General features: G+C 44.0%; 1 protein-coding gene across 5 annotated transcripts in view; it reads right to left on the reverse strand.

Annotated features, from left to right (window-relative positions):
• The window catches only part of CPLANE1 (ciliogenesis and planar polarity effector complex subunit 1), a 181,764-nt gene that overhangs the window by 25,895 nt on the left and 130,447 nt on the right, over nucleotides 1-25,422 (reverse strand). For 4 of the 5 annotated variants that reach the window (XM_050943758.1, XM_050943759.1, XM_050943760.1 and 1 more), the window contains 11 exons: nucleotides 23,700-23,754; nucleotides 21,680-21,784; nucleotides 21,056-21,148; nucleotides 19,818-19,939; nucleotides 19,354-19,552; nucleotides 18,532-18,773; nucleotides 9,233-9,326; nucleotides 8,092-8,253; nucleotides 4,861-4,891; nucleotides 4,012-4,143; nucleotides 3,301-3,466 (listed from right to left, as the gene is read on the reverse strand). In XM_050943758.1, the coding sequence (XP_050799715.1) occupies nucleotides 3,301-3,466; nucleotides 4,012-4,143; nucleotides 4,861-4,891; nucleotides 8,092-8,253; nucleotides 9,233-9,326; nucleotides 18,532-18,773; nucleotides 19,354-19,552; nucleotides 19,818-19,939; nucleotides 21,056-21,148; nucleotides 21,680-21,784; nucleotides 23,700-23,754 (1,401 nt within the window). The remainder of the gene's footprint in view (nucleotides 1-3,300; nucleotides 3,467-4,011; nucleotides 4,144-4,860; nucleotides 4,892-8,091; nucleotides 8,254-9,232; nucleotides 9,327-18,531; nucleotides 18,774-19,353; nucleotides 19,553-19,817; nucleotides 19,940-21,055; nucleotides 21,149-21,679; nucleotides 21,785-23,699; nucleotides 23,755-25,422) is intronic. The other variant, XM_050943762.1, reaches the window with a different exon arrangement.

A 25,422-nucleotide genomic window follows, 5' to 3' on the forward strand; every position in this document is an offset into this window, starting at 1 on the left:
ACAAGGCTCTCCCTCCCGGCTGGCAGGGTCGGTATGGTGTGGCCCGGGTGTTGCCTAATGTCCAAATTAACAACATGTTAAATTCTAGTCAAATCCTCAACCTGGAAAGCTATTCTCACAAGCTTTTTACCCCCTCCATAAAAACTAAAACCAAGCACGCCGAAAATCCCTAAGTTGTCAGGCAAACAGAATTCCATTCCTTTGTTCGTGTGCTCATTCCTGGAATAAAAGGTAGCTAAACTGAAAAAAGCAATTGTAAACATTTCTGCAAAGCTTAAAAAAACAGCAAATGCATCAATAAATGCTTTTCAAATATTGCAACAAAAAATTAATAAAGTAATAAAAATGGCTATGCAAAATAAATGTATATTAAATGCCATAAATGCTAAATTGGGGGGGGCTTGTGCTCGCATAAAAAAAAATGCTGTTTTTATGTTAATCACTCTGGCTTAATTAAAAAAAATTACAGGCTATTAAAAATGCTGCTGTTGTTTTCCATGCTGTGTCTCTTAATCACACCTTTAAATTTAAAAACCTTCTCCCAGACCTTGGGTCATGGTTTACTGGTCTTTTCCGTATAATCGTTAAATAAATTATTTTCTTCCTGTTCTTCCTATGTATTGTTTGGGTAATAATGCAATGTGCAAAATATCTATGTAATACTATAACCAAAAGCTCTGCTATCCGTAAAAAAACCCAGTACCTGTCTCTTCAGTTTAATCATAAAGGAAGAAGTCAGGGGGAAATCTGTGTGTGTTAGATTTACTAGCCTGACTTTGCATACCCTCTGGGTGAAGAGGGAAGTACTTCTGTTTCCAGGTCTGGAAATAGAGAGGGTGGAATCCCTCTGTTTAGATTCACGGAGTTTGCTTCTGTGTATCTCTCCAGGAACACTTGGAGGGGGGAAGGGAAAAGGTTTATTTCCCTTTGTTGTGAGACTCAAGGGATTTGGGTCTTGGGGTCCCCAGGGAAGGTTTTTTGGGGGACCAGAATGCCCCAAAACACTCTAATTTTTTGGGTGGTGGCAGCTTTACCAGGTCCAAGCTGGTAACTAAGCTTGGAGGTTTTCATGCTAACCCCCATATTTTGGACGCTAAGGTCCAAATCTGGGACTAGGTTATGACAGGGCCTGACAATCTGGGCCTGTCAGGCCCTAAGGGGGGACTGTAAAAGTTAAGGTAGCCCCCCTTAATAGCTTACAAGCAGCCAGTAGGCGGAAGCAAAAGCCTCACATACACACTACCCTGAACTTTTAAACTGTTTTTTCTCTTCTGCCTCAAAGCAGAGAAAACTTGCTTCAAACCAGTTTTTACTAAACAAATAACAAAAGCCCAAAGTTCAACACCTACCAATCAAGTGTTAACATGCAAAGGTCTTTGTCTAAATGTGTATAAAAGGTTTGTAAAATTTGTATAAGGCAAAGTCTTTGTACCAAGGTGCAAGGCTCTCTTTCTTCTGCAAAATAAAGCATCTTTTCCTTATCCCTCAGGCTGTTATTGGCTCTCAGCTAGGCAGACCCATTACTTCGATAACAGGATGCATTTACTTTTTATTTTCTTAGGTAACTATCTCTGACCTTTATGCCTAGCACTTACATTTTATCTTTCTGTAGTTAATAAACTTTAATGTTTTATCCTTAACAGTGAGTTTGTCCAAAGTGCTTGGGGAATCTGCTCAGATTACAAGGGCTGGTGCATGTCCACTATCCTTTGATGAAGTGGCAAACTAATTAATATGGGCTTGCATTGTTCAAGAGAAGGTCTTGAGCAGTGTAAGACGGTACATTTCTAGGGTGCTAGGGGGATTTGCTGGTGTTTCCCAGTGTATGGTTCCTAAGTGGCTCAGAGAGCATTCATGTAATTTTGCTGGGCGTGTCCTTGCATGCAATGAACTGGCCCATGGAAAGGTTTGCTGCTTGTCACTAGCAAAGCATCGTGAAAGACAACCCAGGCTGGAAAGTTAAGGGGGCACAGCAGTCCCCGCAGTTTCAGGCTGTACCCTGGGAATCCTGTTACAGTTTTCCAGCAGTAAACAAATTCATATGAAAGCATCTTAGTAGTGGCTGTAATGCCAAAATTCTCCCTCTGCCCTACAGGCAGACAGTGGTGGGGCTTGTAAAAGCCAGTGAAATGGAGACTGGTGATCCAGAGAAAAGCCCTGGCCCTAATTCTTAGATCCCCAGCCAGCTGAGTTGAAGGAATCTCCCTCTTCTGTCGTCTCTGGCTACTAGTGGTTTCTGGAGTAATTTCTCTAAAGTGAATGTTGAAGCCCCTCTGAATAATGCCTAATACTCTTGTATCTAACCCTTCTCTTGTAACCAGGCCTCTCCTGTAACCGGCCCTTGTAACCGGAGGCCATAAGAGATACAGGCCTCGTTTCCTTTTGATAGAAATGATCTTTGAGGCTAGCTATTCGTTCCGAAATAAATCTTGTAGATTTTATACTGCTTGTGGTTGGGGACTTGAAATCTTTTGGTTTCTGCCAGTAGGGAAGCCAAGAACCTGGATTCTGAATGTACTAAGCACTTATGATTTCAAACTGAACAGTGAGTTGTCTGAGTCTATGTGACACACCCCTTCATCTTTTAATGGGAAAGGATCCTTCTAACACATGCCAGTCATCCAGTTTCTCCTGAACCTCTGTGTAAAACTGAATGCATCACTGTCAGGGACAGTTTCCAATATTGCCATATTACCACCATTTAAAGCATGTCAACATCTGACTGGCCTCATACATTAGAGCTCAGATTTTTAAATCAGTCCTGTTTCCCTTTGACGGCAGAATTAATAAAGGTTCAGGCCTTCTTAACAACAAACGTTTACTGCTCTTGAAAGACAGGTATCTCCTAATGAAAGAAGAAAAACTTGTCATCTAAAGATATCAGACACTCTTCCATTGTAGTCAGGGGGTGACATATCGTGAGAATAACCCATTTGCCTCTGACCTTAGTCACTAACAACAAGGAAGAGTGAGAGGAACAGTTAGAAACATCCTATTGTTTACTAGTTTCAGCTACCTACCTACCACCCTTGACACAACTAGGGTGGTATTCGTTTCTCAAATCATCATCATCTTTCTCAAAATTCAACAGTTCAAAAACCTAAATGTAGGAAATTTTGTAAACACACAGTTATCCAATGAGTTTTCCAAATAATTGCTGATTAACAACCATCACTCCAGACTTACATTACCCAACTCAGCCTTAGTTTATACCAATCCATGAAAAGAAATTCATATTTTTTTGCCACACTAACTTATATTAAAGCAACAGTGACTATTCCAGACACCCAGTAATCTTACCGTATTATTTCTCAAATTAAATGGATTATATTCTCTCTCTCTTTGTTCATCCAGTTTTTTAAGATATTCTGCCAGTCTTTCCTTTCTTTTTCTTTTCATCCATGCTTGTATCTCTTTTCTCTCTCTTTCTGTTTTTGGAGACTGTCCAGCTGCAGTATCATGGATTCTGAGGACAGGTATGAGCGTGAAACAATTCAGTATGTATCTTTTAAACTATAGTTATGAGGGTCACATGAAAACACAGATATATAGTGATATACTAAAATTCAGACACAAAAAGGCTAAATAATGATCAACTGGAATAGTCATTTATTATATTATTATATAAAATGGTCCCTTCTGGCCTGAAAATCTCGTGAAGAGTTAGTGGACACTTACAATTTTTTTCACCAAAATAATTTGTTCCTTAGGGAAATGTATATCTCCCCTGTTAAATACATATTTCATGGAAGCTAAGTAGATTGTATTCACTGTTTGAATACTAGGGCAACTGAGTCAATGGAAGTGCACTCATGCTTAAAGTTAAGCATGTGTGGAGATGTCTCTTAAATTTAACCCTACAAACAATGACATTTTATAACGCATTTATTTAATCATGCTAGTTTTAACCAACAAGCTGCTTGTTTTATTAGAGTTTTAAACACTAGTGAATTTAAACAATTTAATTTACTCAGTACAAAGCAGAAGTGAAGACGACCGCTATATTATTACCTGGAGATATTTCTAGCCTGTGTTTTTGTAATGCCCAGTTCTGAAGTGGAAATGCCACCCTCTGTTACAAGATCATGAATAACATCAGTAATACCACTCAGTCCAGTAATTTGCAGGGGATTGTCTATGAAACTCAAATTAAGGAAAAAACAATGTTGTTACTAAAACAGGAATACATTTCCAAGAAAAACTAAAATTAAAATATCTTAAAATCTTCACTTTTGTGCTCAGGTGGACAAGAATATTCTCCTTATTCAAGAACTAGTTACCCACACTCTTGTCTACCCAGTTGCCCATATTTCTACATGTGTATTGTTAGAGTTGCACAGAACAATATTCTAGGTGTGACACATATCAATCCATTTTCATTCAATGGTTAAATACCTCTTCAATACAGAACTACAGCCTGCTGGGTTGCATTTTTATTCAATACCTTTGTAATGATTTCATTGTGTTAATTCTGCTTTTAATATGATTATTTCAATGGAAGCTGTGTGCTTGTCCAAAAGCAAAAATTACCCCATAAAAATAATATAAAAAAAAACATGCATAAACACTAGTAATGTCTTTCTTAAATGCTCAAAATGTACAAAAGAAACATAATTTTTGGCGGACTGCATGGTGTCTTATATAAATCATGTTTATTCGTATCGTATTAGTGCATGTTAAGGTTATTCTGATCTAGGTTACGTATATAAAACTGCCTAACTAGAAAAGCATTACACATATGCCTAGATTTCTATATAGATAAGATTTCCAGTTTGATGCTCCATTTTTCAGTAGGCTTTTTAGAAATACAAAGTTGGCAATGTAGTTTAATAAAATCTGCAATTATTTCAAAATACTTACCTATCACCTAAATCTTCATTTATATGAATGTCTGAAATGGAAATATCTTTAATCAATTAAAACGTAAACACAAGTATTAACATCTAATTTCTATGCAAATAGAACAAGACATACAGATTTGTTAGGTGAAATATAGACTTTTTCAAACTGGATATGTTTATATTATAATGAATATATGTACTATTGTGTAGTCTTAACTACCCTGTGCTCATGACAGGATTTGGGAATACATTATCTATAGGGCCCGACCAAATTCACAGCCGTGAAAAAATGCGTCATGGCCTGTGAAATCTGGTCTTGCCCCATGAAATTTGGTCTTTTCTGTGCTTTTACCCTATGTTATACAGATTTCATGAGGGAGACCAGCGTTTATCACATTGGGGGTCCTGACCCAAAAGGGAGTTACGGGGGGGTCACAAGGTTATTGGGGGGGTCACAAGGGGGGTTGCAGGGGAGTATTGCCACCCTTACTTCTGCGCTGCCTTCAGAGCTGAACAGCTGGAGAGCTGTGGCTGTTGGCCAGCCGCCCAGCTCTGAAGCCAGCACCCCACCAGCAACAATGCAGAAGTAAGCATGGCAATACCATACCATCCCACTTTTACTTCTGCGCTGCTGCTTTCAGAGCTGGGCAGCCAGAGAGCAGCAGCTGCTGCCTGAGGGCCCAGTTCTGCAGGCAGCAGTGCAGACATAAGGGTGGCAATACCATACCATGCCATCCTTACTTCTGCACTGTTGCTGGCAGCTGCTTTGCCTTCAGAGCTCAGCTCCCGGCCGGCAGCCTCTGCTCTCCAGCTGCCGAGCTCTGAAGGCAGCGCCCCTACCAGTAGCAGTACAGAAGTAAGGATAGCAGTACCGCAACCCCTTTACAATAACCTTGTGGCCCCTGCACAACTGCTTTTGGATCAAGACCCCTACAATTACAACACAATGACATTTCAGATTGAAATAGCTGAAATCATGACATTTACAATTTTAAAAATCTGATGACCATGAATTTGGTAGGGCCCTAATCATCTAGCATCACTATTCCTACTTAGTGGTCAAAGATATTCAGTGTAACAAAGATCAATCTTGGCCCTTAGCTTTGTAGTTACAGCTCTACTTTTAAATACAATTTAGTAACAATTATATAATCAGTCTGGCTTTTTATATCGTTTGATGTTCACTGCTTATAAGCAGATTTCACTTGGGAGCTGAGATTTGAAAACAGTGGTGCCAACACTTTTCCTGTTGTGCCCTGCTTTATCAGTATTGGAATCTGTCCGTGACTCCCTCTATTACTGAACAATTGGCTCAGCAGAGGAGCTTGGGGCAGAACTGGGGAGGGAGAAGCTGGGGCTCGATGTGGAGCTGGCCTGGGGAGAGAGAGCGATAATGAGGGCAGAGCTGGGCTGGGGCCAGGAGTGGAGCCAAAACAGAGAGAGGAGCCGGGGCCAGGAGTGGAGCTGGGAGGGGAGGCAGGACTGGGGCCAGGAGCTGAGCTAGGGCCAAGAGCTGGGTCCAACCTGTGGCTAGGGTTGGAGCTGGGAGTGGAGCAGTGACCAGAAGCAGAGCTACAGCTGGTGCCGAAGCTGCGGCTGTGGCCGGGCCTATGGATGGAAGCAGAGCTGCAGTCAGGCCCAGAAAAGAGCTGAGGGCGGAGCAGTGTTGGGTGGCACTCCCTCCCCAATCTCCATGGGGGCTGGCCAGGGCCCTATCACACCCCTCCATAGGGGGCACTGTTTTAAACCCATTAGCGAGGCTGCTACAGCTTGAGAGCTAGATTCATAGTCACTCACCAAAAGTACATATAATAACTAAGAATGTGAAAGAAGAGAAAGGCAAGAGAATTGTCATTGCACATACAGCAAAAGAGAACTGTAAAGTCAGTACAAATATTTAATTTGCACATTGAAATGAAGCTAGATGAAATAAAATGAACATTCAGGCTAGGATACAGCTAAGGGAACTGGTATTAGTGACATACAGCAACACATTTCACCGCCATGTAGTGGACTGGAGTTAAATTCTCATCTCAAGTCACTGGGCAGATAAAAAGGAAGGGATGCTGGCTTCAGAATCTGACCCAAAATTATTTATTTTCCTTCAACAACATTCTAATGGAGGCGTCTTTGGACATAACACAGGATATAATACCCCTCTGGACTGTCATCAAACATTAATGTACATCTGTACATTAAATGTATGTGCATGGGTTACAAAAACAGTGCTTCTACACTTCTGAATGCATAAATCAAGCAACTGAGAAAAGTTGCAAACTGATCTTTACGAACATATTGCCACCATGATACTTCATATAATGCTAATGATCTCACCACACTAAGCCATGAGGACCTTTGTTGGGCTTGGCAGAGAGATTGTGTTGATCCTTTAACGGAGGTTAGAGAGCCAGAGAGTTACCTGCAACATGGAGGAAGTTCCATCCCAGGTCAGCATGGGGATGCTGACCTATTACCCTTCCCTGAGGTGATGGGAAGAGAGGCGAACTGTTTATGCTCGTATCTGAGCTGTGAAAGCCCTCTTTTTCCCTGGGCAGGCAGAGCACCACCCACCTGTTCAGCAATATAAGTAGTTGAAATACCAGGTTTTCATTACGATCCACTTTGGACATTATGCTAGTTTCTCCTTTTGGGGTTCTGGGAAGGAGTTTTCCCTCACTGCCAGTTTGGCAAAGGCAAGGTAGTTTTTTTTTTTTGCATTTCCCACAGTGGACTGGAGTTTTGGGGGAGGAGGGAAGAACAAAAGGGGGGGATTGGGCTATGATGTCACAACTCATTATGTAAGTGTAGGTACTCCATAGGGAATGGATACAGTGATCAGATAAAATGGACTGGGAAAAAAGACTTAAAGGAAGTATTCATTGAAAGAAGGGAAACTGTGAGAGGGCAGGTTGCTGTGAGGTCGGGACTCCTATGACTGGGTGTGGCAGGTGCTCAACCCTCCCCCATTTAGCTCCATTAACCCTCATTCAAGGGGAGTGGAGGAGGTCCCGACAGTCTCCCTGAGTATATGTAAATGATTATGGAATTACCTGCATTGTACAATTTTATCTGCTGGGTACTCCCAGACATTTAGTAATACATTTGCAGCCTAGTTAAACCACACCCAGTGTCTCCTCCTCTCCTCCTTCCAGCATAGCCAGATAATGAGAAAGATTGTAGCAACACAAAGAAATGTGTCTACTTGCTTTTTAACAAGCGAAGGGGGAAAAGGGTAAATTAAAAATGATACCGGATGATGACTTTATATGACTCAGAAGGTTAGCAGATGAAGTTGCAGGAGAAAGAGAGCGAGCTTGCAAGGCTGTATAACGGGTTACAGAATATTCAGGTCTTGAACCCTCCTCTTCTTCATCCATAAGATCTTCAAAGTCCACAGAGCTCACATAACGCGCTGATGCAATAGAAGAATTAATAGACACAGTAAGTAAAACATAGTAAAAAATCCAGACAAAAACCAGAAAATGCAGTGAACTAATATATTTATGAATTTGTGTTATGGATTGATTAATATACCCTTCTAACAAAAAAACCCCCTCAAACCCAATGTATTCAGATCACTGTGCTGCTGAAAGTTAACCAGTTGAAGTATGGAGCCATACTGCCCCAGTCTGAGCTCTAGGAGTCACTGTGGCTCCTGGAGCTGCCGAGAACATGGTAGCCTGCCCATGTGGAGGACTAAATTGTGGCTCATCTCTGCACTGGGTCATGGATCAATTTTGTGTATCAATACAGAATGTAGCCATGATCTGGCCATATATTTGATATGAAATCACAATATGTTCCCTCTTGGCCTCAGTTAATCAGTACAGTGCAGCAGAGCTACCCATATAAGTATTTTCAATCCATTTTCTAGACAAAAATAATCAATTATATAATCAATACCTCACCACTAAGAAACCAATTTAACTGATGTGACCTTTTAAAAAGTCAGGCCAAAGGGTGGTAATATATTCTTTTAGCCACCAAAACGGCCTGAATAATGAAATTTTATTACAACATAGGGAAAACATTCAGAGGCCAAATTATGATGTCTTACAAAATTAGTGTGGAAGCCAATGCAAGCCCTGCAGTTGATTTTACAAAACAACTGCAATAAGAACCAGTTCCTCTAAAACCCAAGATTAGGTCCTGCATCTTAGTCATGGAAACAATTAAAAGTATATAAATAATTTCTAGTCCAATGTGGTTGAGTAAATTCCCCTTATATCAGTACTCTAATTTTCTAACTTTCATTTTACGTCGTCTTGATCGGTAATCTGATCTTTTCCCAATTTTATAATTGAGGTAACATTATTTTAAGTGGTAATAAATTTGCAAAATTCCATGATTCACCACAGGGCCCACCACTCCTCATTTCGCAGGACACATACCTTCATCAATAACACCCGCACCTTCAGAGAACAAGGAATCTGCACCCAAGTTTGGACTGGCAGCCATTCCTAAATCTTCTATTGTTTTTACTATCTAAGAAAAGAACCCACATATTTGATAGAAGTATTTTTGATTAATGTTTTGTTTAAATGAAACAATTATATATCACATTCATGAAAGGATTGTTTTAAACCGAAATATTTATTTAACATTTTAATAAATGTTATTCAAAACATTTTCAACGAAATAAATAATTTGGCTGTGAGAGGAGGCAAAGAGCCTTAATTGAGTCTTGTTTAATCAGTTCACGTAACAACTAAATCTTTAAAGACCTTACCCTGCTAATGTTTACAATACTATTCACATGAGTAGTCCCATTAAGCTCATATGCTAAGGGCTTGTCTACATGGAGAGTTAGTGCGTAGCAAGTCAGAGTGTGAAAAAAATGGTTACCTGCCTTCTGTAACTGTTGTTCTTTGAAGTGTGTTGTTCATAGCCATTCCATTCTGGGTGCGTGCATGCCCACTTGCACACTCGTTGGGGACTTTTCTCTTAGAGGTATCCATGGCACCCCTTGAGTGCCGCACTCACGCATTGGTATATCAGGTGCCACTAATCCTACCCTCTCTTAGTTCCTTCTCGCTGGCAATTCTGACAGAGGGGCAGAAGGGCGGGTAATGGAATGGACCTGAGCAACACATCTTGAAGAATAATAGTTACAGAAGGTAGGTAGCCGTTTTTTCCTCTTTGAGTGCTTGCTCATGTTGATTCCATTCTAGATGATTCATGAGCAGTATCCTCTGCGGTTCAGAGTTCACAGTCTAGAGCAGTGGTTACCAACCAGTCAATTGCAATCTCTGGCAGCACAGCAGGGCTCCCGCTAAGACAGGCTCCCTGCCTGCTCTGGCCCCATGCAACTCCCGAAAGCAGCCAGCGCAGCCCCGGGCCAAGGAACAGGGATCGCCCTCCGCGCGCTGCTTCAGCCTGCAAGCTCTGCCCCTGCAGATCCCATAGGCTGGGAACAAGGAGCTATGGCCAATGGGAACTGCGTGGGAGGAGCTTGCAGAGAGGGACAGTGCCCAGAGTCACGTGCCACCCACCTGCCCCCAGGGGCCATAGGGACATGTTGGTCCCTTCTAGGAGCAGTGTGGGGCCAGCTTAGGCAGGGAGCCTGCCTTAGTGGCAGCCACGCTGCACTGCTGACCAGGAGCTGCTGGAGGTAAGTGGTGCCCAGCGGGAGGCCGCACTCCAACCCCAAGCCCTGAGCCCCTTCCCAGAACCAGCAACCCAAGACCCCTCCTGCACCCCGATCCCCCTCCTACACCCCAAACCCCGAGATCCCTCCCAGAGCCATCACCCCAAACCAGCCCTGAGCCCAATCCTGGAGCCACCACCCCGTGCTCCAGCCCTGACCCCCCTCCCAGAGCCAGCACCCTGTACTCCCTCCTGCCACCCAACCCCCTGCACCTTGCTTGTTGATACAGAACATAGCCACTATACTGTCCATCAGGACTTGGACCATCCTGCTCTTTAGGTGAGGTAGGAAGGTGTGGCAGGTGAAGCGGACCTTCCTGACATTGGTCCCACCTCAGTTGTTCACTACACATCAATGACTTTGCGTGCTGAGACTACCTAGGTGGGTTCCCCACCCCAGGTCTGAAACATCCGAGATGAGGGTAATCAACGGGGCTCCTTCCAGCAGCGATGCAGGGTTTTGCCACCATGCAAGTGACAACAGAACGTTGTCCAGGACCTTGACTACACAGTCCATGCTGTGTCTGTTGGGGATGTAGACTGACGCCGGCCACGCCTGGAGAGGCCTGAGGTGGAGTCAGACATGCTGAACCATGTAAGTTATGGCTGCCATATGGCCCAACAGCCGCAGGCATGTATGAGCAGTGGTGAGAGGGTGAGCTTGTGTACACAAGATCAGGTCCACCATGGCCTAGAATTGGGTTTAGAGGAGGAAAACCCTGGCCCAGGTAGAGTCAAGGATTGCTCCAATTTACTCTATGCGCTGCGTCAGGATTAAGGTTGACTTTGTCTTATTTATTAACAGCCCCGGGTCGCAACAGGTGGAGCAAACCAGGTCGAGATGATGACGTACCTGATCCCGGGATTGGCCTTTTATTAACCAGTCATCGAGGTACAGGCAAATCTATATGCCTTTTTGCCTCAGGTAAGCGGCCACTGGCACTATACACTTTGTAAACATTCTTGATGCCGACAACAGGCCAAAGAACATTGCCATGAATTGAAAATGGCAGTGGCCCAACAAAAACCAGAGGAAACGTCTGTGCTCTGGGAAAACAGAAATATGCATCCTTTAAGTCAAAGGAGGCACTCCAATCTCCCAGATCCAGGGAGGGGATAATGGAGGCTAGGGAGACCATGCAGAACTTTAATTTTTTGAGAGACTTGTTGAGGTGTTGCAGGTCTAGAATAGATCCGAGGTCTCTGTTTGCTTTTGGGATTAGGAAATAACGGGAGTAGAACTCTTTCCCTCTCATGTTTGGAGACATCTCCACCACCACCCCCAGGAGCAGGAGGCTCTCGACCTCTTGCATGAGTAGCTGCTCATGAGAGGAGTCCCTGAAGAGGGACGAGAAAGGGGGATGGGAGGGAGGGTCAGACATGAATTGCAGGGTATAACTCAAAGAAATTGTGTCGAGCACCCAATGGTCCAAGGTCAGCCGTGGCCAGGCTGCCTAGAAGGAGTGTAGACAGTCGAGGAAAAAGCAGAGGGGTAGATCCTGGGCAGTAGCTGGGGACCGCCCTCCGGCACATACTCAAAATGCCCATTTCTGGCTGCCCTGGTCTCTGGAGGGGCCAAGCTGGGCAGAGGAACGGGAAGACAAAGGGTGCCTTCGCTAAAACTGCTTTGTCTTTCTCCTTTCTGTAAGAGCTGGATCAGGAGACACTCCACCAGTGTTCCCTCTAATTTTTCCCACCCATGTGTGGAATGAATTTTGTTCTGTGCACCAATATGGAGGGGATGTGTGACATATCTCCATACTGGTGCACATAACAAAATTCATTTGTCAGGGCTGGGGCTGAGGTAGTTTGGAGTGTATGATGGGGCTCAGGGCTCGGGCAGAGGGTTAGGGTGTCTGGTGGGTGAGGGCGCCAGCCAGCGGTGCAGGCTTTGGGGGTGGGGCCAGGGATTAGGGGTTTGGGATGTAGGCTGCCCGGGGCTGTGACAGGGAGAGAGAACCCCCCAGCTCTCTCTCCATGCAGCAGCACCTGGGTTGGCGGGGAGGGGTGCCTCTCCTACAGCCATGGCAGATCCAGGCCAGGGCTGAATTGGGACAGGGGTGCCTGCCTCCCCACCCCAGCATGGCGGGTCCGGGCCAGGGCCACGGGAGAGATACCTTTCCCACCTTTGCAGCAGATCCAGAACAGGATGGGGTTGGGGGAGGGGCACCTCTCCCTCGGCTGCTGAGAGAGGAATCTCTCCCTACCACAGCGCTGAGCACCGGCATGGTACTTAATAGGTTGCTTTGCAGCTCTGAGAAAACATAGCACCCCATGACCTTGACGGAGGTGGAGGCCAGAGTGGTGTGCAGGCCCAAGGACCAGAAGGCGGCACAAGAACTTTAAGGTCGTGGAGCTGTGTGCGTGTCAGCTCTAGGGTGACCAGACAGCAAGTGTGAAAAATCAGGAAAGGGGGTGCAGGGTAATAGGAGCCTATATAAGAAAAAGACCGCAAAATCAGGACTGTCCCTATAAAATTGGGCCATCTGGTCACCCTAGTCAGCTTTGAGAAGAGCCCTGCTCCCTCAAACAGGAAATCCTGAAGGCTAGCCTGCATCTCCTGGGATAGCCTGGAGGGCTGTAACCAGGACCTGCACCTCATGATCACCACAGAAGTGACCACCCAGGCCTCTGAGACCATAGGGTCCCAGGCCATCTGGAGGGTGCCTCTCGCCACCGCTTTGCCCTCTTCCACCAAGGTGGCAAACTCCTGGACTTGGTCCTGTGGAAAGCCCTCCTTCAACTTGCTGATGGAGTCCCACCAGTTGAAGTTGTACCTGCCTAGGAGGGCCTGATGGTTAGACATCCGAAATTGCAGGCTGACTGTTGAATAAATTTTCCTGCCAAACAAGTCCAATCTCTTGGCATCTTTATTTTTGAGTGTGCCACTGGCCCGGCCCTGCCTGTGCCTTTTGTTGACGACAGACACTACCAGGGACCCTGCTGGAGGGTGGAGGTACAGATATTCAAATCCCTTTGCCAGGATATAATATTTCTTTTCCACTTTTTTGGAGGTAGGCGGAATGGAAGAGGCAATTTTCAAGACCCTTGGAAGAACAGGCATCACAACCCGGGCTGCGGTGGAAGAGGGTATGATGTTGAAGAGGTCATTGGACTCTTCTGCTAGCTCCTCGACCTCCAAGTTCAGGTTAGCAGCCACCCTTTTGAGCAGGGCCTCATACTCTTTGAAGTCATTGGGAGGGCTGCTTGTTTGCGTGGGACTTGCTACTGCCTCGTCCAGAAACAACAAAGATGACTGTACCACAGGGGGCGGGACAGCTTCTCTTTGCCTGCCCGGGGATGGCTCCTTGGGCATTGGAGCCCATTGTGACACTTTTGTGACATCAGAGCATGGTGCAGAGTCTATCAGTGCCAGCTGGTCCAGAGGCAGTTTGTCCAATGCGGCCTGAGAGGAACGGCGGGACTGGCATGATGGGTACACCTCATGGGCTCCAGTACTGCCATTGAGGGGGCCACTTCTTCTGCTGCCACTTCCGGAGCTGTGCCTGTCTCACAGGCAGCTGACAATTCGCCTCTTCGGGGTGAGGGGTTGAACTCTCCCACCAACTCGGATCACTGCCCTTCTGGCGACCAGGGCAGAGCCACAGATGACTGAGTCCATCGGCTGACCTCATCGGCGACTGGTAAGGAAAGGGCAAGGAACGGTGCCTGCCTGAAAAGCAGTACCAGGGAGTTGGAGACTGGTGCCATGACCAGGAATGATCCCGCACCATGAGGGATCAATGCCGGTGGACTGCCTAGGCAATGGGGATCTGCACCATGGCAATCTCTGGTGGGAGGCCCAGCAGTATTGCGGGTAAGGGGATTGCCATTGTGACTTGGGTGTTCTGTGCCTTGTAGGTGGCGACCTTGGTGTTAGAGACCTGGTTCTTCTAACCAGAGACTGAGGCTGTGGCAATGGGTTCCTAGGCTGCAATGATGGGGATTGACATCTGCGGTCCAGGGATGCTCCGTTGCTTTAGAGGGAGGTCTGATAACTAGCTTCCCCTTAGAGGTCTGGGCCTTAACCAAGTTCACCGCCTGGCTTGGGATCTGCAGTGCTGGCCGGCCTACTTGTTCCTTGGCCGGCAGGGGCACCTCAGGCACAGGTGGCCCTACAAGGGGACAGGATTCCCTGTTACCCCTGGGAGTGGATATCCTGCTCCACTTGAGTTCAAGGGCGAAAGATTTTGTAGATTTTGCACTCTCCTTTTCTGTGTGATTCCCCCATACACTTTAAACAGCTATTGTGGGGGATCATTAATGGGCAACTCTGGGTACACAATGAACATGGCTTAAAGCCTGGGGAACAGAGCATGCCCTACTCCGCAGCAAAGTCCCAGCCACGACTTTAACTACTAAAACTACTACCTAACACTTAACTTAATGGCCAAACTAAGTACCTAACAATTAACTACAAAGGAGACAGAACAAGGGGTTGAAAGAACCACTAATGCTCTTGCGATGCAAGACAAGGCGCTCCAACCAACTGTCACCGGCGGTATGAAGGAACTGAGAGTAAGTAGGGTTAGACGCGCCTGATACACCAGCGCATGAGTGCAGCACTCAAGGGGGCACCACAGCCGACCCTGCAGATACCGCTAAGACAAAAATCTCTAACAACTGTCCACGTGGACAAGCGCAGACCTAGAATAAAATTGAAGAACTACAGTGCACCCTGCTACCATATACCAGGTGTTCAGCAGTGCACTTAGACATACATCCATTTCAAACAGCAGGACATCAAAGTACACTACAGAATTTTTACAGTGCGATAGCCAAATCCAACCAACCAATTAATGCACTGCAAGCTAGTGTGCAGGAGACTCATAACCTGGCTTACTGCTCAACTAAGGCCTGGTTTACACTATGCGTTAAACTTATTTTAGCAGCATTAACCCGATTTAACGCTGCACCCGTCCACACAACGAGGCCCTTTATATCGATACAAAGGGCTCTTTAAACCGGTTTCTGTACTCCTCCCCAGCAAGAGGAGTAGTGCTGAAATCGGTATTACCATATCGGATTAGGGTTAGTGTGGCCGCAAATCGACGATATTGGCCTCCGGGCGGTATCCCACTGTGCACCATTGTGACTGCTCTGGACAGCAATCCGAACTCGGATGCACTGGCCAGGTAAATAGGAAAAGTCCTGCGAACTTTTGAATTGCATTTCCTGTTTGCCCAACGTCAAGCTCTGATCAGCATGGGTGGCGATGCTGTCCCAAATCCAAAAAGAGCTCCAGCATGGGCCATACGGGAGATACTGGATCTGATCGCTGTATGGGGAGACAAATCTGTTCTATCACAGCTCCGTTACAGAAGACGAAATGAAAAAGCATTTGAATAAATCTCTAGGCTATGACAGACAGAGGCCACAGCACAGTGCTGTGTGAGAAGCACAATGGAAAGCCAAAGCATCAAATGGACGCTCATGGAGGAAGGGAAGGGGTACTGAGGACTCCAGCTATCCCACAGTCCCTGCAGTCTCTGAAAAGCATTTGCATTCTTGGCTGAGCGCCCAATGCCTGTAGGGTCAAACACATTGTCCGAGGTGTTTCAGGGTATGTGTCGTCAATTTACTCCCCCTCTCCCCCATGAAAGAAAAGGGGAAAAAAATAGTTTCTTGACTTTTTTGTATGTCATCCTATGACTACTGCATGCTGCTGGTAGATGCAGTGCTGCGGCAATGAATAGCAGCATCCTCTCCTCTCCCCTCCCCAGTGGCAGACGGTACAATATGATTGCTATCCATCGTCATCATCAGCCCGTGAGTGCTCCTGGCTGGCCTCAGGTGAGGTCGGCCGGGGGCGCCTGGGTAAAAATAGGAATGACTCCTGGTCATTCCCGGTAGATGGTACAGAACGGCTGGTAACCGTCCTCATCATAGCAACTGGGGGCTGAGTTCCATCAGCTCCCCCTTTCATGTCTAAAGAAAAGATTCTGTACTGCCTGGACTATCATAGCAGCTGGAGGCTGCCTCCCCCTCATTTTATCTCACTAAAAAGTCAGTGTTTCTTATTCCTGCATTCTTTATTACTTCATCACACAAATGGAGGACACTGCCACGATAGCCCAGAAAGGTTGAGGGAGAAGGGAATCAACGGGTGGGGTTGTTGCAGGGGCACCCCTCGTGACTGGCATGCAGCTCATCATTTCTGCAGGATCTGACACGGAGCGGCTGTGCTCTCTGGTTTTCTGATACACTGGTTCTCTAGTACACTTGCCCCATATTCTAGGCAGGACTGACTATTTTTAGATAAACCATAACAGAGGGATTGACTCGGGGAGTCATTCCCAGTTTTGTCTTTGCGCCCCGGCCGACCTCAGCTAAGGCCAGCCAGGAGCACTAATGACAGCAGCAGATGGTACAGAACGACTGATAACCGTCATCTCATCGCCAATTTACAATGGCACAGCAGACGGTACAGAACTGGTAACTGTCTCTGCTACCTTGCAATGGCAAATGAATGCTGCTGTGTAGCACTGCAGTACCGCTTCTGTCAGCGGCATCCAGTACACATACGGTGACAGTGACAAAAGGCAAAACGGGCTCCATGGTTGCCATGCTATGGCGTCTGCCAGGGCAATCCAGGGAAAAAGGGCGCGAAATGATTGTCTGCCGTTGCTTTCACGGAGGAAGGAATGAGTGACAACATTTACCAAGAATCACCCGCGACACTGTTTTTGCACAATCATGCATTGGGATCTCAACCCAGAATTCCAATGGGCGGGGGAGACTGCGGGAACTATGGGATAGCTATGGGATAGCTACCCACAGTGCAACGCTCCGGAAATCGACGCTAGCCTCAGTACATGGATGCACACCGCCGAATTAATGTGCTTAGTGTGGCCGCGTGCACTCTACTTTATACAATCTGTTTTACAAAACCGGTTTATGTAAAATCGGAATAATCCCGTAGTGTAGACATACCCTAACACTCTGCATAGGCAAGCCTTCATGTTTTCAGGAGTGCACCCTTATAACATGGTTGTTTTTATACATATTTTTACTCATCTGAACTATTCTCATAAGGTTAATTTAAAATAAGTAGCAGGGTGCACTACAATTTCACAGCCTGACTTGCTATTCACTAACTTTCCATGTAAATGTTCTAGGTCAGATATTTCAAAATTCTAGCAACGCATGAGTTTCCAGAAGGTGTGAAATATACCTCTGCAAACCAAACCAAAACTGATAAAGCTAAAATTCGATCCATCATTTGTCACTGTCCCTCAAATATTTTAAATGCTTTCGAATTCTCCTACTCCAGTTAGTTTATGCTTTACTGTCTCATTATCTTTTTGGATGTGCTAACAGCTTGCATGATAATGTACAGAGTAGATAGCTATGAAACATCACTTGATTCTAGACTACATGCTGGGCCAGATTCTCAGTTGATGTAAATCAGCATAGCTCTGCTGAAATAAAGCTATGCTGATTAAACTCCAGTTGGGTATCTGGCCAGCTGAAAGCAGAATTCATTGGCTCAGGTTAATAAAGTTACTTCCATTCTGTAGTAAACTGCAGTTATACTTTTAAATTGACTGAAATAATAAATAATACTTTGTAGTATTCATCAGATGTTCTAAAGCAACATTTTCCACGTTTTACAGATGATTAAACTTCAACAAATTTTAGATGGAAAATTCATAAGAAAATTAAACTAGAGGTACCATAAAGAGGCAAAACTCTTGCTGGTTTCTCAGTTCTAATGTTTTGTCATGGCATATAGGAAACTGCATTTCCTAGGATTTATACACTGCAATCCAAATACACTATATAATCAAATGGTATTTATTTTATTTATATAATTAGATTTATAAAAATGCTAAAATGGGCATCTAAGGTACCCTTGATAAAATATTTTTATTTATTAAAATAAACACTCAATAAATGTCAAGGTGAAAGAGATCCAGCAGTAAGGGTGAATGGACAGTCCATTATTCTCTCTTTCTTAAGGTATACAAAATTATCATCCCAAAATGTAAATTCTAATTTTAATTGAAAGAAGGAAAAAAAATGCAGAGCAGTCTGAACATACCAATTTAGTATTGCTGAAATCCTTCTCCATATTTTCTGCTATGTTCTGTAATGCCTGCAGTTGTATATCCATTTCCTGCAGTTTTGTATAAAAGTGTTCTTTGCTAATGATTTTGGCTGATAGTCCTGTAGAGTGAATGATGCTGACATCCTCATGCAATCGGTTCCAGGTTAGATTGTCTCTAACAGCATCTGATTTTACATCCCTTTCTTGCACTGGGAACAGACCATTTTGATAGTAATCTCAAAATAATAATAAAAAAGAACAAACATAATACAGTGAACTGTAAATATTTAAATAACTGGTATGTGTGTATCAGTTATGCTGATGTTTTTGGTGTGGGTTGGAGGAGTGCAGGGACCATCCCTATGGGAGTCATATTGTAAATGGTACTTCTGTGAATAAATCTCCCCCATCCTACATGGAGAATGGGATCAGTCACTGCTTCCTGCATCCCAGGACCTGCAGAAGGTCTGGCGATTTGTGGCAAGCAGTGGTAATTCTGCTAAAACATAATGCAGGTTGTAACTGCATGAAGCTTCTGATAGACTCCACTCCACCTTCCCCTCTACACTACTGAATGCTGGCATTAGGGAGAATGGTGAAGAATCACAGAATCTCTCAAGAAGAGACGTGACCTTGAAGAGAAAGAGAAAGCACAGGGGAATTCTGCAGAATTCCTTAGGAGGGATGGCCTCTAAGGTGAGGGAAGGACAGAAGGTCTCGTGTGGAAATGCAACAGTGCTATAATGAAGGATTTTTGTCAGCAATTATTTTCAACTAAAAAAAATAAAAATAAAAGTGTAAATAAGTGATTGTTACCTTTTCCCTGAAATGCATTAGGTGGAATTGCATTGGTAACAGAAGCTGCCATGTGATGCAGCTTTGCAGAAGATGGAACTTCAAAGTTCTCATTTTGTTGTGTGGTAACCATCTCTTCTGTAGACTCGACTATAGTAGGCAAATCCTTTAAGAGATCACTGTCTTCAATGTCAATCACGTTGATATATTTGTGTCCAATCTGAACCACAGCAGGAAAAATTAAAAGGAATTATACAATATGTACTCTGGGTAGTACTATGGCTAACTGTCCCCTTTTCTAATCCATTGTCTTTGGTTTTTGAGTTGAAATAGATATTTGTTTATTTCAAAGACTGGATAACAGTCATTTTTCTATAAAGTTTCATGCAATCGACTCATGCTGATGAGACGAACCCAAAATAACACAACTGGTTACATACAGCATGTTATAACTGTATTATCAGAAAATATTTCTAAGTACTAACCAAATTATATGCAGTATCAGACACAGAGGATGGTAAAAGTCTCTCCTCTACTTCTGTGTGGAGCTTGAAGTTTAAGTACATATCTGGTGGCAACATCTGAGGAACTCTTGAAGCCAGATGTTCTATGAGGATGAAATAATGGTTAGGAATACAACATACAGTAAATATCCCTGGCATATTAGAAAAACAATTTCACTAACTCAGAATAAAGGAAAGCTTCTGTTGTCAGAGCCCTTTGACCAGAATAAAGTGACATGCTATGCTATATTGTTGTTTAATACTTATTCACAATAAAGCTGATTATTATTACTACATGATCACCAAAACAAAAAATAAACAAAAAATTAAAAATAAATAATATCAAAGAAACTGTGAACTTCTATTAGTTTCCAGAAACAGTTCTTCAATTAAATAGTTAAAAAACCCAAACCTGACACTTGCTCTAAAACACACCAGAACACATTGTTAGCAAAAACTGTAGCACACATCTTCGTAATGCGTTGAACTATTAGATGGTGGAATGGTCTCACAAAAGAAGTGGCACCATCAAAATCTAAGCACTTGCGGGGAACAATCATGTACTGGAAGGGGGAAGTACCTAGGTGATTTAATGGATCTTTTCACCTCTAATTTCTATGGGAGTAGGCTAGATTAACAAAATTATAGCAATAATCCTTTTGTTGTCTGTAAATTCTAACTGGAAGATGTAGCACAGCTTTGGGGTTAAAAGGATATTCCCATTACAATCCACATTTTCAAGGTCTTATGTTTGGCAAAAAAACAAATACAAAAATTTCTCCTGCAGCGCCAATTTGCACAAAAGAGAAGTGTTTTTATCACAAAGAACAAATCAAATTCTGTTCTGCAAAAAAAACCTCTCTTGAAAAATCAAGGCCAGATCAGGGGAAAAACTGTTCCTGCCACTAAGTGGAAAAACTGAGTAAGGCAGCCTGCTCCGATATGGAGCGACTGGAAAATGACACAGATATATAAAAACACAAATGTATCTGCTAATGCAGGAGAACAACAATATGGACTACAAAGTCATGAAATGCAGTCACAATCAATATTTTCATATTACAAATCACTGTTATTTAGATTTTAAAAACAATTGGACTAAAATTAATGTCATCTTCATGATATTCTCCACTTAGCTACTGAAAACATTATATAATGCAAAACTGTATATTGAAAACCCATGCAATCCACAGAATAACAAAGAAAGGAAGAAGGCACACCTGTTGAAGGAACAGAGGTGATAGTTTGGTTTTTACTAAGTTCAGAAAGTATGTCTTCAGAGCCAGTTTCTATATCCTGGTATGACTTGAGAACTTGATTGGTAAGAAAAAATAAAATCAAAATGGATTACTAGAACAAAAAACATTTTACAGTTGGGAGAGCAGAAACTGATAAAGGAAACATTTGCTTACTATCCATTAACAGAAATTATATAAGAAAAAGGAAGTAACCAGATTCTAATGCCTAAGATCTAAATCTTAGCTCTAAACTGCTCAATGTAAACCATAATGTGGACAAAATGCCAAGTGAAATCAACAGGAGTATTTCCAGAGAAATACTTTGGGATCTGGCCCTCAAAAAAAACCCCTGACAATCATTTTATGTCAAGAAGAAATTTTGCATTTTTATTTGAGTATCTGTAGGAACAAGAATTTCTGTTGTTTTATTATTTATTTGAAATAAAAGATTAAAATACCAAAAATATAACAAGGTGGTCAATATTTTTAAGCTTTTTCGATTATTAAAATGAGCAAATACTGCAATACACAAAAGCAGATCTGGAAAACAACTGGTTGCAAAAGTGTAAAACCAATAGAGCAAACAAATTATAGGTGACATTTTACCTGGATCTGTATTTGTGCTTGCATCTTGAGTTTCTGCGGGTTTTTTCCTTGTGGAAGCCATGTAGTGTAGACCTGCTGTAGTAGTAATAGCCTCTCCCACTGTGTCTAAAATGGGGAAACAACTAATCATTGTCCACTATTAGAACAAGAATTATTTTATTTATCTGTTCTAAATGCAACTGTTATTTCAGTAAGCACGCTTTATAAAAATATTGGTGGAAATATGAGCCCAACTTAAGACCTTATGTAAGAGGATCCAACTCCACTGAAATCTATGTGGTTGTAACTACTTATACCAACCCCTAATTTGGCCTAGTAACGTTTAAATGTGATCTTTTTATATAATAAAATTTTGTACTTGTATCGTTTTAAAGAAAAAGTGTGTGTGTGTGTGTGTGTGTTTGTTTTATTCTTATTTTTGGCTTGTATTTTGACAACGCAATCACCTATTTCTCTAATACACAAGGTCAGGGAATGGATTTTCCTCTCTTTTTTCTCCTAGCAATACTAAATCTGATATTGAATTAGTGAGTTGGAAGGCAGAATAATCAGCCACATTTTCCCAAATATGGACTTTTGCTCTCTGGACAGACTGGAGAAGAGATCATTTTCAGAATAACCTGGGCACTTTGCTCCCGGAGGCACCTTATATTCCATGTAATCAAAATTTTCATTTAAATAAAAGTAGAGTAATATCTATTTTATTTAAACTACAGAACTTTGTTTGTAGCAGGCTGGTTACCCACTCCTGCCCTTCGGGGCTTAAAACAGCCCAGGAGAGGGCTGTAGCTGGGGCAAGAAGCCTCTGCTGACTGGGGGAAAGCAGGCTCAGCTGTGTCCGGGTCCCAATCAGGCCCAGCTGGCCCCTAAAAGAGGCAGTAAGCCAGGAGCCCAGTCAGTCTCCCTCTGTCTGCAGAGGGAGAAGGGCCTGGCTGCAGGGAGCTAGACATAGGGTACCTGAGTGGAGCAGGGCTGGGGAAAGTCAGAGGAGCTGGGGAGCTCCTGCCTGGAAAGCCCCAGGCTGTGGCCTAGCATAAGGCGAAGAGGTACTGGGGGTTGCAGGGGGCAGCCCAGGGGTAGGCAAAGGCAGCAGGTCCAAACCCCTTTGCCTATGATGAGTGGCTGATACTGCAGTCTGCCCGTGAATGGGGGCTAGATGGAGACTCGGCAGTAGCCATATACTGAGGTGAAGTGGGGATAGTGGGTTGGGGATTCCCCAGGGAGGGGAGACCCAGATTGGTGGGTACTGCCAGGGGGCAGCACCCTAGTTAAAAGGGCATCGGGGTCCAGGGAGGGACATGGGAGCCAAGAGGACAGGCGGATCACCGGCCTGCAGAGGGCACTCCTGGCTGGAAGTGAGCTAATTTCTCAGGACGACCAGCAGGAGGCACCGCAGGGGTGAGTCCAAGCTTGTTACATTGTTATAAACCTTGAAAAATATTTTTTCTAACAATTTTTTCCCAAAAAGTACAGGTAGTGTAATCACTGCAATGAACACCTAACTTTCCATTCTTTTCTTTCTCTCTCTCTTTTGCAGTATTCCAGGACAGAAACAATACAGGGACATTATACAATTATAAACAATACAGCGATCTCATTTACTCTCATGTAAACCTGGAGTAACTACATTCACTTCAGTGGAGTTATATCTGAGTGCACATTTATGTGTAACTGAGGTCAGAATCCAGTCCACAGACCCTAAATCTGTGAGGCATTTTTGGTTTGGTTGTTTTGGGAGTACCCTTCAAAATTTCAGTGCCATGAAAGACTACTAGCCTTATGATTCGACATGATGGTGTTCCCTGATCTACATTGCACAATTTGAGATGTTGCATCTTGATGTTGTCATGTTTTCATTATGCTCAGCAAGGCAAACAGTTAAACATATCAACCTAGGAACTCAGAATTTAACCAATGATCTAGGTCTTTCTGTGACATCTGACAACCATTTTGAAAAAAAAAGATAGAGTTCATGACTTTAGACATGATTTTTTTTTAAAAAAAACACGAATGTACATACCAAGTGAAATGACAAAATCATCTTCAAGATAACAGCTGGGTTCTGCTTGCTGATCCTAATACAAGAAAAATGTGATCAAACCAGTGTTACAGGATTCCTTGATGTTGTCAACTTTTAAATAAAGTTATGCTTCCTTTGAGCAATAATGTTAAAACTTGTTAGAAAACATACTTTTCCCACTTAGTGGCACAAACAGCTCCCTGACAGAAGAATTTCCTATCTAGGTTGTACTGAGCATGCTCAGTAGGTAACTACTATTGGTGGGAAAATGTGCCGGTCGCTGTTTTTGCTGTTACACTGGATCGTGTGAGGCAGCTGCTGATCTGGCTGGTGCCATGGAGCAGGCAGTCACAGCTTTCCCTCCTCTCCTGCTGATGCCCTGGGTTGAAGCTACTTCTCAGCTCCTAGCCCCCTTTGCTCCCACAGAGGCAGACTGTAACAGCCACCCATGTGGGGAGACCTGGCTCTGTGCCTGGCAGACCTCTCCTGGAACAGGGACCACGGGGGAGCCCTCCCAGCACACAGCCCCTAATACCCCTCTCCCTATACCCTGAGCTATGCCCTCCCTGCACAAAGCCCCAGGTGCACCTCTCCCTGCACCCTGAGGTACCCCCCTACCCACACACAGACTCAGCTACCCCCTCCCTGCACCCTGAGCTACCCCCCAGCCTGCACATAGCCTCAGCTACCCCCTACCCCCCCACAGCCCCTAGCCACCCTCTTTCTCTGCACCCTGAGCTACCCCTCTGCCTGCACATAGTCCCCCCAGAGCCCCTAGCCACTCCCTTCTCTACACCCACAGCCACCCTGTGTACACACAGCCCTAGCTACCCCCTCTGCACCTTGAGCTACCCAGTCTGCACACAGTTCCTAGCTACCCGCTTCCTGCACCCTGTGCTGCCCCCATGCCTGCACACAGCTACCCCCTCCCTGCACCCTAAACTGGTTTCAAACTTTCTGAGTTATAATTTTTGGTTGCACCTCTCCGCCCTCAACCCAGACAGGCTGGGTGGCCTGCTGAGGTGAGTCAAGAGTGTAGGTGGCACTCCCTCCTTGGACCCCACCATGCGGAGGTGGCTTGAGCCCTGCTGGCCCCTTCCCATGCAAAATAGAAGTCAAACTACGCCTATATCTAAGGCCTCTGCCCTGAAGGCTGACCCCTTGCTGGGCCCTGGCACTTTTTATAGCCTGTCTGGGAGGGCCTCCAAGAGAAAAAGTTTGAGACCCCCTGCTCTAAGCAACGTGAACTAGATCACCTTTTAAATAATTTGTAGAGAAGAGCCTTGCTATCCCCCATTCTTTGTGAGGAAGTGCTATATTTCTAAATCATATAAAGGAAACGCACACAGCAGTACAGTGGTGGGAGTCTTAAAAATGCACGTAATAAAATAGCAAACGGTACCACCACACTTAAGCAAGATCTAGAGTTTGTACTTTTTTAAATAAAAATGATCTAGAAAACATTAACGGATTTCTGGACAAATTACTATAAATGTCATAGAAATGCTATGGAATAAATAACCAACTAAATCAGAATTATAATCATTATGGGGATTTTCATCAAGTAAACACATTTTTTTTTATGGATTGTAATGCCCCTTGATTGTGCAAAAAAACCCCTCATCCACAGAAACAGGAATAGCTCATGCCCCAATTATATAGGATTGGTATGTTAACATGGCAGAACTTATTTCAGGTGAGCACCTGACAGGAGTAATTAAAA

Source organism: Gopherus flavomarginatus, chromosome 3 (genome assembly GCF_025201925.1).
Source record: "Gopherus flavomarginatus isolate rGopFla2 chromosome 3, rGopFla2.mat.asm, whole genome shotgun sequence".
NCBI lineage: Eukaryota > Metazoa > Chordata > Testudines > Testudinidae > Gopherus > Gopherus flavomarginatus.